Raw genomic sequence first — 14,366 nt, forward strand, 5'->3', positions numbered from 1 at the left:
TCAGTTTCAGAAAATATTGTCCTGCGTTCAAACGGACAGGCCAGGTCAGTGCTCAGGGCTCTGGACTCCCAACTTGAAGGCTTCGTCTGACCAACTCTTAAACCAGGATGAGCTCTGGCTTCTTGGGCTCGTTGAGCTAAGCAGCCACTAAACAGTGAGAGGTTTGCTCTTAGGCTGTTCCAGTTCTCAGCGGAACATTTATTTCATGACTTGTGAGAATGTTGAAACGTGATCCCTGTTTGTGTCTGCAGTCTTTTTCCAGGACGCCTCAGGGCTGTCTGTTCCTTTCACGATGCATGAAACAGTTTATTGTAGGTCCACACGGACACGCCCGCACACACCAAACACACACCCACGCTCCCGGAATGTTTACTTTGTAGGATGTGGTCTGGCCATTCACTTGGTGCCCTCTATTTTCCTTTAATAGACTGACAGCAAACACACGGACATTGTTAAAACTGCGTCCTTATCAGCAGACCCATAGATTCCAACAGTGCCACACCAATTCTGGGAATAACACCAGGTCTTCCTGGATAATGCCATGCCTTATCGGGATGCAGTAGAAGGCAGGGTTTCCGCTCACACATCTCTGCCTCCACTTCTGACACAGGTCTACAAGATGATGAGTGCAGACACTGCTTCTGTGTCTTTATAAGCTCTGGGAAAGGGCTGTGTCTGTTCTCAGAAGGCAAAGACACAAGGACATGTCCTAGATCCCTGATTGAGTGCTCTCCATTGTGGCCTGTGTGCAGAACAGTAGAGCCGGCCTGGGGCGTAGGGCTGTGGACGCCTTGAGTAAACTTGTTTGCTCTCAGCTGAGGCAGTGACGTCAGCCACAGTAGTTTGCTCTCAGTTGAGGCAGTGACGTCAGCCACGGTGGTGGATCACCACATCCAACATCCAGCTGTTTCTCTTGCTCTGGTCTTAAATTCATCGAAGGCCCAAAGTGACTTGTGATCTTTTACTAGACTCCCACAACCCCTTATTCAAAATCATGTCGCACACTGTGCAGAGGGGGATCAGTGTTCTGTGCTGCGTAGTTTCCTGTCAGAAAGGAGCAGGAAACCTAGATGCTGCACCGAGACGAGGCAGACCGTGTGACACTGCCGGGCCCTGAGCAGCGTGAGGTGTCGTTGTCCCCAGGGTGAGACGAGTGTGGAGAGCGACACCAACGCCCCCGAGTGGAACGAGCAGATCTCCTTCATCGAGCAGTTCCCCCCGCTGGCCCGCAGGATCAAAGTCCAGGTCCTCGACGATGCCAACATCGGGGACGTTGCCCTGGCCACACACTTCCTGGACCTGCACCAGATATCCGACCCCACCAGGAATGGTAACGCTGGTTATTTTCCCCAGCGGGACCCGCTTCTTTCTGGCTGTGTTTCGTGTTCCATTGCATTGACTCATTACTCATACATGGCTGAGGCTTTCAAAAGCTTACACCTACCCGTATGCAAGCAAGGTAAAGCGCTGTGCTCAAGGGTTCAGCAGCAGTGCCAGGAGAGAAGAATCCTAATCACTGCTGCACACTGCCATCCCCTGTTTGTATATTCTGATTCACAGTCAGGGATTGTACACACAGGGCCACTTCCCGAGCAATTTCCTCCAGTGCAAAACTGACTTCCCCTCTTCTAATAGCAAATACTCTTCCAAATCGATGCCAGATGGGGCAAAAAAAAAAAAAACATTAAAATTTGAAAGTGCCTCTTCAGATGCATGATCTCCAGGCGCTGTGCCATAAAGCAATCAAATTTGGCAGGCACACAATCATTAAAACGGTCAATTAAACAGAATCGAAAGGCTTACAGGCTCTGGAATGGGCTGGGAGATCCTTCCCTAGTCCCCGCATGGCAGAGAAGAAGGCCTGATCTCCCAGTGGTCGGAGCCTCGTACCAGGAACCAAAAGTGGGCCGGTGGTACCATCACCATCACGTCTCTGGTCATCCCTAGGGTTCCACCCCACCTTTGGGCCTTCCTGGATCAACCTGTACGGGTCCCCGCAGAACTCAGTCCTGAACGACATCCACCGGGAGCTGAACGAGGGGCTGGGCCAGGGCATCTTCTACCGCGGGCGCATCCTGCTGTCGCTGGCCGTGGAGGTGTACTCTTCGCCCACCGCCGTGGTGGAGAACAAGGCCATGGCCACCGTCAAGAGCACCTTCAGCAGGCTCACCCTCAAGAAGAAGAGCAAGAAGTCCAAGGAGAAGAAGAAGAAGGACAAGGAAGGTAGGCGCCTGGAGGATGAGAGTCAGTGTCACTGGGGCAACGACATCCCTGCTGACAATGTCATCACACGGTACAGTGTTCTGCTTAGAACAACACCGTGTGTCTAAGCTTGTTCATGTTCAAGACTTGTAGCCTGCATAAGGCATAATTGATGTTCATTAAACATCAGAGGGGAGGGCAACTATTGTTAAAACCAAATAAGTGCCTTAAGTTCCAGATATCTTGGACTTTGAAGACAGGAGCAAACTGGAGAGTAGGGGCTTTGGGACTGGTCCTGCCCAGGCTTGAGGAGTAGGGTTGGGTTGGGTTAGGGGAGTAGAGGTGTTGGACAGAGTATTGTTTGTTGGGCTTTGGGAGTAGGGTCAGTGGGACACAGTTCTGCCTGGGTTTAGGGAGTGGGGTCAGTGGGACACAGTTCTGCCTGAGTTCGGGGAGTAGGGTCAGTGGGACAGTGTCCTGGCCGGGGATGGGGTCTAGGGGCATTGGGGAGGTCCTGGCTAGCCCTCTCTGACGTGCGTCTGCCGTGTTGCTGTTTCGGTGCAGTGGCGCAGGGGCGCAGTGGTCCGGAGGAGGAACCCGAGGACTCCAGCTCGGAGGTGCCCGGGGCAGTCACTGTGGAGGTGGAGGAGACTCACCCCCTCCCCGAGGTCAGACTCGCTGCCCCCTCTGTTCCTGACGGACTGGGGATCCAAGCCTCTTCACTGCTGTCCGCACTCTCCTGCTCCTGCTGTGTCTGATCAGCTGCTGCACAGAAGCCTTTTATTGGCAGAACTAAGATAATTGTTGTTTTCGTTATGAGATCTACTGGAATGCAATGAAAATATAAAACAATAATAAAAAGGCAATGAAAAGAAAGCTACTCTACTCTCATCCCAGCTCTATTTTGTTGGCCTGAGGAAGTTTCACTGTAATAGAAGAGAGAAATGAAATTAACTGGGTAGGAAATGGGCGGCCATTTCACATCTTTTCATGCCTTAATTGAACAGAGAGGCATTAGAGGCTAGAATGTAATAGGAGTTTCCTAATTAATTTAGTGCTAATTTATAGCACATCACTTAAAGTGTTACCAAAAATTAAACCAAGAATCATAAACAATAGCTAAAACAGCAACAATTTAAAACAACCTTTCATTTTCCAGCAAAATATTCATTTTCAACTTTTGTTTAAGGCACACAGCTTCCTTTTGGTTTAAAAGGCCATCTAAATATTATCTGGATCTTTTCACAATCCATGCTTTTAGGACGTGTCGCTGGCAGAGGGAGAGCCCATCTGAAGTCAAGCCTCACCCCTCCCCTGTCCGTTTTCTCTCCTGCAGAACTTCCTGGGGGAGAAGGAAGAGTTTCTCCTGTTCGCCTCTCTCTTCGAAGTGACGATGATCGACCCCTCCGTAGGCGCCAAGCCCCTCACCTTCGAGCTGTCCATCGGTACGTCCCGGCCTGCTCGGGGAGGCCCGTCTCTCCCGTGCTCCTCCCGGGGCCCAGGCGTAAGAGCTGCCGCGGTTGTCGCCCAGGTAACTACGGCAAGGCCGCGGACGTGGTGGTGAAGTCCAAGAAGAGGGCGGCCAGGGAGGCGCAGGGGGAGGACCGGCAGCCCCTGCTGGAGGAATCCGAGGACGAGCTGGAGCGCGTGGAGGTCAGCGCCCCCGGGAGCAGAGACAGGTCCGTCACGGGCCACCTGAAACCACAGCCCACGGAATACGACAGGTAGGACCGCCAGAGCAGGGGGCGAGGGGTGCGATCGTGTGACATGACCGATTCTGTCTAAGCCTGTGTCTGCACAGCCATTTTTTCCATCGTTTAAAGGGGCAGCACAGAGGTTAACGCTTCCAGGGTACAGAGTTTAATTCCGAATTTGCTCGTTCCCTCCGTGTTCCTGTGGGGTTTCCTGAGCTGCATCGGTTTCTTCCAGTGCTATCCCACTTCCCAGAAACTTCGAGAAGTTTCATTGTCTATTCTAAATCGTCGTTTTCTCCATTGCCCCGTGTTGGACTGGCGTCCCATCCAGTGAGGGAGAGAGCTTGTGTGCTGTCAGCCCTCAGGCAGACCTACCACCCTGAGGTCCCAGGAAGAGAGGTTTCCTGTTGACAGATGATATATGGAGTTCAGAGCCGTTACCTGCTCTGCTGCTCAGTCTGGCTCTCCGTGCTGTGTCACAGGTCTTTTAGCTGTGTCCCCCTGCTGTATGAGAAGCCCTGTCTCTACGTGTGGAACTACTGGGAAGACTACAACTTCCGCCTCTACGCGACCAATTGGCTTTCCAAGATGGCCGACAGACTGGTAGGTCTCCACCCCAGCAACGGTTTTGGGCTCAGCGGTCTGTGTGACCAAAGCCGTGGTAGTTGCTGCTCTTTGGTGTATACAGTATCTCTCGCTCTCTGTCTGATCCCTCTCGCCCCGCCTGTCAGGAGCAAGGCATTGACGAAGTGGAGAAGCTCTTGAAGAGGCCGAAGAGCAGAGCCAAGGAGCGGCTGGTGGACGTCCTGCTGGAGTTTGTGGCCAGCTGCAAGTAAGTGCTGCTGCGGGCGCTGCACCCTCCCCTCGAACCCCAGCCTCGGCTCTGGAGCTCTGATGCTCCACACCACTTGAGATGAACACAGTGGTATCTCGTCGGCCGCAGGGATCAGGGCCTAAAAACCCCTGTGGCGAAGACAACCTCAGCTGTAAAAATCTATAACCTAATAGGCAAAATAAATGAGGTGACAAGGCTGTGGTGACACACCGTGACAGTCTACCAAAGCGATCTGTCAGCTCACTGAACTATAACACCAATGAATCCAGCTCGTCAAAAGTGCTAGAAGGAGAAAACATTGCTTGTTGTGCAATAGCGTATTTTAAATAGCATTTTTTAAAATCCAAAGCGTGGGTTTGAAACTACTGTATCTTCCCCCTCCACCAAGAGCATGGAGAGCTCGTCTAAAGCGATTGCTGAGCGCGCAGTCCTGATCACTAACATGGTCGGCACAAGAGAGAGAGACAGTAACATCCTTCACACGCTGGCCGTAGATCAGTCCCGACTGCAGTCCTCGGGGGCCAGCAGATTCCTGCTTTTCTGTCCACCCGAGCCCTTAATTGCCCATTACCTTCTTGATCACATCATTTGCCCCAGTTAGACAGTTTGAAGCCTTTCCTTGTTCTTAAAAAAGTAAAGATTTAAAGAGACCTATACACCTGGCTGACAGAGGCCCCTGAGGACCAGGGTTGGGCACTGCAGCTGTAGGATCCACACCAGCTACACAGATCTGACCACTCCGAGTAAACAGCTACCGTCCCTCCTGGCTTTCAACCTCGAAGCTGCATCGATGCAAATCTTTTTGCCAACGGTCGCCAAACCTGGTCACACTGGAAAAACTGTGTGTACTCAAATTGCTTGTCTGAAAAATCCGCAGTGGATGAGGGGTCATTATAATACATTATGGAACAACCTATAGGAGAGCCCCAGCAGCTCTGCATCATCTCACCTGTCTCTGCAGCTACAACCTACAGTGTACTGTATGTAGTATAATGCTGTTTCAGTGCTGACACAGGATATTTTACATACTCTGATGCTTTTAAATAACCAGTATTTTAGTGACCCGGTTATGGCTGCTCTTTGACTTAGGTTTAGGGCTGGAGTATTCATGTGCAGGTTAGGGCTGAGATCTAGGCTGGGTGTGCTCTAGGTAAGTGTGCTCTGGTGGACAGCAGTAGTCAGAAGTGGCCTGCCGATGACCCGAGAGCATGTAGTTAACTTCACACACCAGCAAAGCGAGGGCAGTCCGCAGGACAGATCAAGGCAAGTCTTTCTGCGAATAGTCAGTAGTGCTGTAATGCAAAGACGTGTTTTATGGCAGGAAAAGTGAAAAGGCGCAACTTAAGAACTTGAAAAGAGGCCATTCAACCCATCTAGCTAGTTTGGTTGCTCGTAAAATGCTTCTTTAACTCACAGCTGAAGCTCAGCAGGGCAGATCAAACCCAAGGGAAATGCTGCTGCAGGTTCACTTGAGATATTCTTGTGTATGTTGCTCTGCCTGCAGGCAGTACAGCTCCCGTGCGGACAAGAAGACAATGACCCGACCCAACAACCTGGACAGGTCCCGGCTGGAGTTCCTGAAGAAAAGCATCGTGAGTGGAGCGCCCACAGGACGGGCTCCTGTTCAAGGAAAACATTTCAGTCGGAAGGGGTGATCTGTGGCCCTGTTGTGTGGTTACAACGATGTTTTGTTTCTGGGCACATAGATTCATCTTTAAAATAAATGTGAGATGTCTCATTTTACCCTTTTCAGTGCTGTATCACATGCTTCTACATGGTCATCAACAAATATTTTTAGCCACAACATTTTTAGCCACTCTAGGCTAAGAGATGACATTGCCATAGGAGGACTCTGTCCACTGCAGGCTGTCACACTGTCCACTGCTCGCTGTGTCTCTCTGTCCACTGCTGGCTGTGTCTCTCTGTCCACTGCAGGCTGTCTCTCTGTCCACAGCTGGCTGTGTCTCTCTGTCAACTGCTGGCTGTGTCTCTCTGTCCACTGCTGGCTGTGTCTCTCTGTCCACTGCGAGCTGTGTCCTTGCCCATCGCTGGGTGTCTCTGTCCGCTCTGTCCTAAGCAGGCTGTGACTTCTGCCCTTCTCCAGGTCATGCTGGCCAAGCAGGCACTGCGTGTGCGCCGGAGAGTCACCAACAGGACCGTGAGGGAGAAGCTGGGAGATGTCAGGAAGATCTTGCGGAAGATACGATTCTATTCCAAGGAGGTGAGATATTCAGTTTCAGCACGAGCATGATCTACTTTTTAATTTATGTTGCATCCATTTTCTATAACAAAATATGTAGTAACCTCTTTCTCTAGATATGGGAATATGTGTGTGAATACATATGCACAGTGTAGAGCAGGACTGTGACGACCTCTTAGGAGATATTTCATATGAACGTTTCACTCACAGTGAGTTTACCAACATCCATCATCCCAGAACTTTTATTTGGCATTTTGATGTATTGTTATTATTAACTGCCATTCTCTTGTGTGTTTTGCAAATTATGTTGTTTGTGTTTTAACTGATATGGATCAACACTGTGCTGCCATTGTGTGTCGGGTTACAGTCCCTGACTCGGCTCTGGTCTAACTGGAGTGTTACCCGTCCATCAAGAGGAATTCTAGGGAGAGCTCTATGTATTTAACCTGGTACTCATGGTGCAGCAGTCAGTCACTCTCTGTCCTTGAATCTCACCTTGTTAGATTGTGTGTATATTAATTGAATGCTTGTTTAGGTAGAGGTATAACGCTTATTAATAACTGACATAAATAAGGTTACCAACAATTTGTGTCATGTATCGAGGCACCGACAGCTGAATGTATAAACAGCATGTCACAAAGCTGGAGGACTTGGCTAAGTGTGTTATTGAATGTGTTATTACCATAGCAATAACACCTTTATTACACAGTAATAAAGCGAGCCGGTTTCTGAAACGACGGTGGTGTGTCCCTCAGCCCCAGAGCACGCTGCCGGACGTGTTCCTGTGGATGATCAGCAGCGGGAGGCGGGTGGCGTACGCCCGGATCCCCACGCACTCCGTCCTCTACTCCGTGGTGGAGGAGGAGAAGGGCAAGGACTGTGGGAAGCTGCACACTGTCTACATGAAGGTGATTCCGCTTCTCCTCCAACGCCGCCTGGTCGACGCTTGGCCTCCCATCTTCCTTTAGCACAGCACTGCGAGGGAGATGCGCCACTCACATTCAGCACAGCCGGGAATTTAATGTAAAAGCGATACGTATTTGACGCACGCTGATCACTCCGTTCAGGGTTCTCAAGGTCAGATCTCGGTATTGAGAGTTTTTTTTGTTTCTGGCTGAGAAGCTTGAAAATGGAATGTGTAAAAACCTCTCTCTTTCTCTTTTTCCCTTTAGATCTGACCCTATAAACTCGGGATCCGTGTTTGCAGGATCAGAGACATAAGCTAAACAGTGAACCTTTAGGAGAGGGGAAAGCGGGTCACATATTTTCCAGTAACAAAATCAGCTTTTTCCTGTTCCAATGCAGGGCCTTCGGTGTCTGCAGAAGTCTAGTGGTGAAGGGAGTAGGGGACTACAGGAGGGACTAACAATTTAAAAAGCAGCTAGAGGACCTTGAACTGTTCCCTGCTCTCTGATTAATTGTTCTCCATCTTTACATTTCCAACACAGCGAATTTGATGTGTCTGAAATCGGTCTGACGTGTTTCGGTCCCCTGTCCTGCCCCAGGTGCCCGGGGGGCCTGTGGGGGAGATCTTCGCCAAGCTGGAGGTGTACGTGTGGCTGGGTGTGACCAAGTATGTGAAGAACAGCCTCAGCAGCCTGCCGGCGGACTTCAGACCTCTGTATGAGGAGGCCACCTACACCACCCTACTGCCCATGAGCATGCCCCCAGCCAGACTGTCCTGCGAGGGTGAGTGAGCCGCTGGACTGGACACTGCACCCGATTCATTAAAAATCTGGAGTGTGTGGTTTGGCAGCCGAACAAGGTCCAGTGTTGGAACCAACTCTTTGTGTCCAGGCAGCTGCAAGACCGGTGACTTCTCAGCTTGGAGGGCTTACATGGAATGTTCATGGCTCCAGCCAGCTGCAAACATACGCTGCTTTTTTGGGACAAAGGTTATCGCTAAAATAGGGGTCAGAGTTAACTCCCAAATTCTGCTTCCCGAGGATTGATTTATCTGTGGGCTTCCAGTCCAGCTGGGCTCACATCTTCAATCAGGCTTAATTAGACCAGTTCGCCAGCTTTTCCCAGCTCTTTAAGTGATGGTGCTTCAGAGAATCCTGGAAATCCTGCAGACAGCTGCGTGGAGAGTCTTTCAGCTCCTATCCGTCTCGTCCCCGCAGATAGTCGCTACTTCCAACTGCGCGCCCACCTGTACCAGGCGCGGGGCATCCTGGCCGCCGACGACAATGGGCTCTCCGACCCCTTCGCCAAGGTGGTCTTCTCCACTCAGTGCCAGGTGACCAAGGTGAGTCTGTCTTACGGACTCTGCCACAGCTCTTGGGTGGCAGGTACACCCCTGTCAGGTGGGGGTCCTCCCGGCTGACTCCAGGGACTGACGGGGCGCTGGAGGCTTGCAGAGCCGTCTGCGAGAGACGCGTCAGATTCCGCTCCCCTGCCTGCTTCAGACCTCAGACGGATCCGCAGATGGGCGTGTTGGAGGAGCATTTCTGCGAGTCTCATTCTCCCCCGAGTGTGGAGACAAAAGAGTTGGCAATTCCACATCCCGATTCAGTAGTCGCTTAGCCCGACGCAGGGGTCCAGTGAGTCAGAGGCTAACCTGGCAGGCAAAGGGCGCGAGGCAGAATATAGCCTGGACAGGATGCCAGTCTGTCATGGGGCAGTGTAAACCAGCCTGCGTGTTTCTGGGTATGGCACTGGGAGGAATGCAGATTCCACAGAGGACACACCAGGCTGAGACCAAACTCAGGACCCAAGCGCTTAGATGCAATGGCGCTAACCACCTCAAGACCATACTACCCATGACTATGATGACGACGACGACGATGATTTTATTATTATGCTGCTCTAAAGCACCTCTGTCACCCTCTTACTTTCTCTCTGACTTCTTCATCTATCTTTCAATATCTCTCCACCCCCCGCTTCCTCCTTTCTTTCGTCTCCTTACACTCTCCTCCCTTGTTGTCCGTCTCTGTCAACCTCTCCTGCTCACTGCCCACCCCTCTCTCGCCGCCGTGTGCCTCAGGTGTTAGAGGAGACTCTCTCCCCGACCTGGAACGAGCTGCTGCTGTTCGACCCGATCCTGATGGAGGGCAGTAAGGAGGACCTGAGAAGCGACCCCCCCGTCATCATCATCAGCATCTACGACTATGACAAGTTTGTAAGCCATGTGATCACCGGCTCTTCCGGTACAGTAGATGGCCGGGTTTGAAAGGAAGAAAGACACCTGGCTGTGTGCTTGTAATGTGAGAGTTGTTCAGCAAAATTCATGTTGCATTGCTCAGAAAGCATACAGAAAACCAGAAAAATATCAGAACAAATTCGGCCATTTTTAAGCATGGAATTTGTCAAAATACGATCTCAAGATTGTTTTTTCAGATAAAAAAACCCATAAGCATCAACCTACTGTGCCGCCCTAACTTGACAAAACAGCGGAATTGTCCACATTTCCCACGACGCACTGTCTGGTATACATGTCTGCCAGCTGAACTGTAAATGCAGAGGTCTACTCTACCAGACTGCTGCTTTTCCACCCCTCCTCTTTTTCACTGTAGTCCCCTGTTCAGTATCCTCCCTGGGGTCACTGGGGTAATTGAGGTCAATGGGCCCGGACTGCTCTCCTGTTATTGACCTGCCTGACGCCCTGTCCGCAGGGCAGCCCGGAGTCCATCGGCCGAGCCTTCGCTGACCCGGAGCTGCGGTTCACCGAGGAGCCCTACAAGAAGCCCTCGCTGCAGTTCTTCGACATCAGCAAGGGCAAGGCGCAGGCAGGGGAGCTGCTGGCCGCCTTCGAGCTCATCGAGCTGGACTACTCCGGCTTCGGGGAGGTGAGGGGCCCCTGCTGGCCGGCCAGTGAGACAGTGACACCAGTGCACGAACCGTCGAGGTGTCCGTATTGCTCAGACACCTTTATCACGGCAGTGGTGCAGATACAAACTCTCCCGTTTACTGTCCGTACAACCAAAATGATGTTACGCGAGCTCATTTTGTGGAGTACACAGACTTGCATGGGCAGTTTCTCCTTAATAAACCAGATGGTTTCTGATTTTGCCTGACATTTTGAAGTGCAAGCTTTTGTTTTATAACTGCTTTTCTCCACAGTAGCGCAGGCTTTACAGCTCCTAGACAGAATGACTGCTCTTTGCAAATTCCTGAGGTCTGTACGGCACAGGTGCCATGTGTACCCCCTATACTGTACATCTGGGCACATTCATGTCTGTCCCTCGCCCCAGACTTGCCACCCAAGACCTTGTCTTTCATACCTGGGCACATCACCTGCGTCTTGCCAGCAGGGTGTTAAATCGCTCTTTTGAGCTGCAATTCAGGAGCTGTGGAGAAGATCACCCCCTGCTCTTCTCCCTGTTTTCCCATCAGCCCTCTCTCCCGGCGGACGTGGACCCCAGGGAGCCCGAGTACCTGCCTGAGGAGAGGCATTACATCATCCCCCAGGGAGTCCGGCCCGTGCTGAAGAAGTTCAGGATCGAGGTGAGCGAGCTCCGCCCGAGTCGGCCAGCAGGGTACCTTACTCCTCCGAACGGCGTAAATGGCCGTGGGACCGGAGGCTCTGGGTGTGTCGCCAGTGGGGTCTCTCCCAGGGCGTTGACCGGTGAGGGTCGCCCGATCGGCTCAGCGACGGACAGCGCAGGCGAGGGGCCCGGCTGGGGCTGAAACGGCGCTGTGCTTTCAGGTGCTGTACTGGGGTCTGCGGGACCTGAGGCGGGTCAACCTGTTCGAGGTGGAGCGCCCGCAGGTCCGGATGGAGTGCTCGGGGCAGAGGATCGAGTCCGAGGAGATCCAGAGCTACAAGCTCAACCCCAACTTCAGCCAGATCGTCAAGCACTTCGACGTGGTGAGCTGCCCGAGACACCGCGGGCCGATCGGCGCGAGCAGGCGGAGGGGCCGGCATGGGCAGGGTTCAAGATGGAAACTACACGGGCGGCGCCGGGGCACAGCGGTTAGCGTTGCTGCCTCACGGAGCCGGGGCCTGGGTTCAGCTCCCAGCGTGCTGTCTGAGTGCAGTGTGTCTGTTCTCTATGTGTTTGAGCGGGTTATCATCCACAAAGACATGCTAGTTGGCTTCTGGGAAAACTGGCCCTGGTGTGAGTGTGTGTGTCTGCCCAGTGGTGGACTGGCGTCCTGCCCAGGATGTATCCTGCCTTGCGCCTGTGGCTTGCTGGGATAGACCCCGGCTTCCCCAATGACCCTGACAGGGGTAAAGAGTTTAGAATATAAACTACAGAAGGAATCCTTTAACCCAGCATCTGCCCTGCAGAACAGAAAGAATTTAAAATGATGGAAAAAATATAAAAAAACACCTTCAGTAAGCCAAGATGCTGGTTGTGTCCGGTAAGCGGCATGTCTGCCAATCCACTGACCCCCCCTCCTCCCAGGAGCTTCCGGAGCTGGTGTACCTGCACCCCCCCCTCACCATCTTCGTCTTCGAGCGGCGCGCGTTCGGCCGGCTGGTCCTGGTGGGCACCCACGTGGTCCAGACCCTCATGCACTTCGCCCCCAAGGAGCTGGACGAGTGGAAGGAGGAGGCGGAAGAGGAGGAGCCTGAGGGTGAGCCGCCCGGCGGGGGGGGCGGGGCTTCCGGCGTGACGGAGCCGGCAGGGGGAACAGTGCTGAGGTGGGCTGTGTGCCTGTCCGTCTCTCTAAGAGCCCCGTTTTAAACAATTAGAGGGCCAGAATGAACCCCTTTTCCTCTTGCTCTGAAACCTTGAACTGCTCACCCAAGGAGACAGACAGGGCAACCAGAGGCGCCACGAATTCAGCGCCGCGTTTTCTCTCCCTTTACCCTCCGCTGGGCACAACGATGCCCGCTGAAGTAATGTTGACTCAACCACCTGGCCGAACAGGAGGAAGAGGAGGAGGTGACACACGTGTCACGTGTGGCCCCGTTTAAACATTCCTGTGATCAGTTCTACCGGGCCACCCGATTGTAAACACCATCTAGGTTGCAAGCACGTCCTTCGGCTAGATTAAACTGAGATGTCGCAAAGAAAAAAAACACACACTCGCACGCACGCACGCCAAGTCCCACACAGCAGCAGTAGCGTGATCCCGGGCGGGGAGACGGTGCAGTTACACTGAGCGTCCAGAGGAGGGCGGCAGCGCGCCGCGGAGCCCGCAGTGTGCGCGGCTCTAGAGGGACTGCAGCGCCTCTAGATCACTAGCGAGTGACTGGATTTAATTCCTGATTAAATCAAATTCACACTACATTCAAAGTTAGTGTGGTCAGATGATCACCCCCCCCCCCCCCCCTTGGGAAGAAAGTGTGGCTTTAATCACAACATTACATGTTTATTTTCTCGTTCGTTCATTTTTAAAGCCCTATCGCGCTTCATCCATCTCAGTCTCTTGAGTTTCCCGAAGCGGCCGAGCTGTGTTCCGCTGCTTCGGTGCGACACTTCTGCAAAACTCCCACTCCTTTGGTTTCCACGGTTTTACTTCACTTGTATCGCGCCAGTCGATCCGCACAGATGTGTGGTACCTTTTTTTTTTTCCGGAACCAAACCAAACCAAGGAAAACTTCATGTGCAGGGCTTCAGAAAAATCCAGCAATGGAGAATTAATTGGAGAAATTTGGAGCGCATTGTCTACGGAAAATTGCATCGCTGCCGCTGTGACTGTGCCCGGGCAGAGTCAGCAACGCTGCCCCAGAGAGCAAAACAGCTTGTTTTTTTGTCACCAGGAATAAATGAACAGAGGGACTGTTTTGTCAGCAGGGTCTTTGTGAGTGGCTATCTCCTAAGCCAAGCTCTGGTCCACAGAGCAGGGGCCCAGTCTGTGTGTGCATCACTTAAATTCCCCAAAGCCAGTGTCCCTATGCTCAAGTCAGCCTGGAGAGAGGGGGGATGTCGGGGCACATACAGGATAGCAGGAGTTCTATGAGGAGGTACAGAGTTTCGAAATTTCAACAACAGCAGCAGAGGAATGACCTCATCAACAAAATCAGTGTCTCCACGCAGCTCTGGCTAAACATGACTTGATACTTCTCCCCTAGAGTCACCCAGCACCTGCCTGAAACTGCAGTGACAACAGGTGATTCCTCCTGATACACAGGACACTTGAATTGTTGACATTTTTCAATTCTATTACCCTGGACATAAAAAAAGGGTACTGGGCGTTATCCTTACCTTACAATGCCAGCTTTTTAGAGACAAAAAGAGCAGGGAAGAATCAACAGAAAAGTTAAGTGTGCTCTGTCTTTGATTTCCTTAGACAACAGGCTCCTGGTTCATATTCCCCGTAGTCCGAAGACTGTAATTCCAGAATCCTTCACCACTCCTGGGTGGATGAGGACATGAGGTCATGTTTCAGTTTTAAAATGCACTTTTCAGTAGGTGTGAAGTCAAACAAATAGTTTTGCCCACATTTTCGTGTAAGCCCCTCATACATTTCCACACTTACTGTAGAAGTATGGACTCAATGGGCCATAACACAAATAAGGATGAAAAGAGCAGGGCCGCTC

The 14,366-nt window shown here is 52.0% G+C and overlaps 1 protein-coding gene across 2 annotated transcripts in view; it reads left to right on the forward strand.

Annotated features, from left to right (window-relative positions):
• fer1l4 (fer-1 like family member 4) overlaps nt 1-14,366 on the forward strand; it is a 36,457-nt gene that overhangs the window by 11,230 nt on the left and 10,861 nt on the right. For both annotated transcript variants that reach the window (XM_069179581.1, XM_069179582.1), the window contains 17 exons: nt 1,144-1,330; nt 1,948-2,223; nt 2,767-2,870; nt 3,539-3,647; nt 3,734-3,926; nt 4,379-4,499; nt 4,628-4,728; nt 6,236-6,323; nt 6,836-6,952; nt 7,687-7,839; nt 8,437-8,620; nt 9,055-9,179; nt 9,918-10,052; nt 10,546-10,719; nt 11,267-11,377; nt 11,580-11,741; nt 12,283-12,454. In XM_069179581.1, the coding sequence (XP_069035682.1) occupies nt 1,144-1,330; nt 1,948-2,223; nt 2,767-2,870; nt 3,539-3,647; nt 3,734-3,926; nt 4,379-4,499; nt 4,628-4,728; nt 6,236-6,323; nt 6,836-6,952; nt 7,687-7,839; nt 8,437-8,620; nt 9,055-9,179; nt 9,918-10,052; nt 10,546-10,719; nt 11,267-11,377; nt 11,580-11,741; nt 12,283-12,454 (2,512 nt within the window). The remainder of the gene's footprint in view (nt 1-1,143; nt 1,331-1,947; nt 2,224-2,766; nt 2,871-3,538; nt 3,648-3,733; nt 3,927-4,378; nt 4,500-4,627; nt 4,729-6,235; nt 6,324-6,835; nt 6,953-7,686; nt 7,840-8,436; nt 8,621-9,054; nt 9,180-9,917; nt 10,053-10,545; nt 10,720-11,266; nt 11,378-11,579; nt 11,742-12,282; nt 12,455-14,366) is intronic.

Source organism: Lepisosteus oculatus, chromosome 16 (genome assembly GCF_040954835.1).
Source record: "Lepisosteus oculatus isolate fLepOcu1 chromosome 16, fLepOcu1.hap2, whole genome shotgun sequence".
Taxonomy (NCBI): domain Eukaryota; kingdom Metazoa; phylum Chordata; class Actinopteri; order Semionotiformes; family Lepisosteidae; genus Lepisosteus; species Lepisosteus oculatus.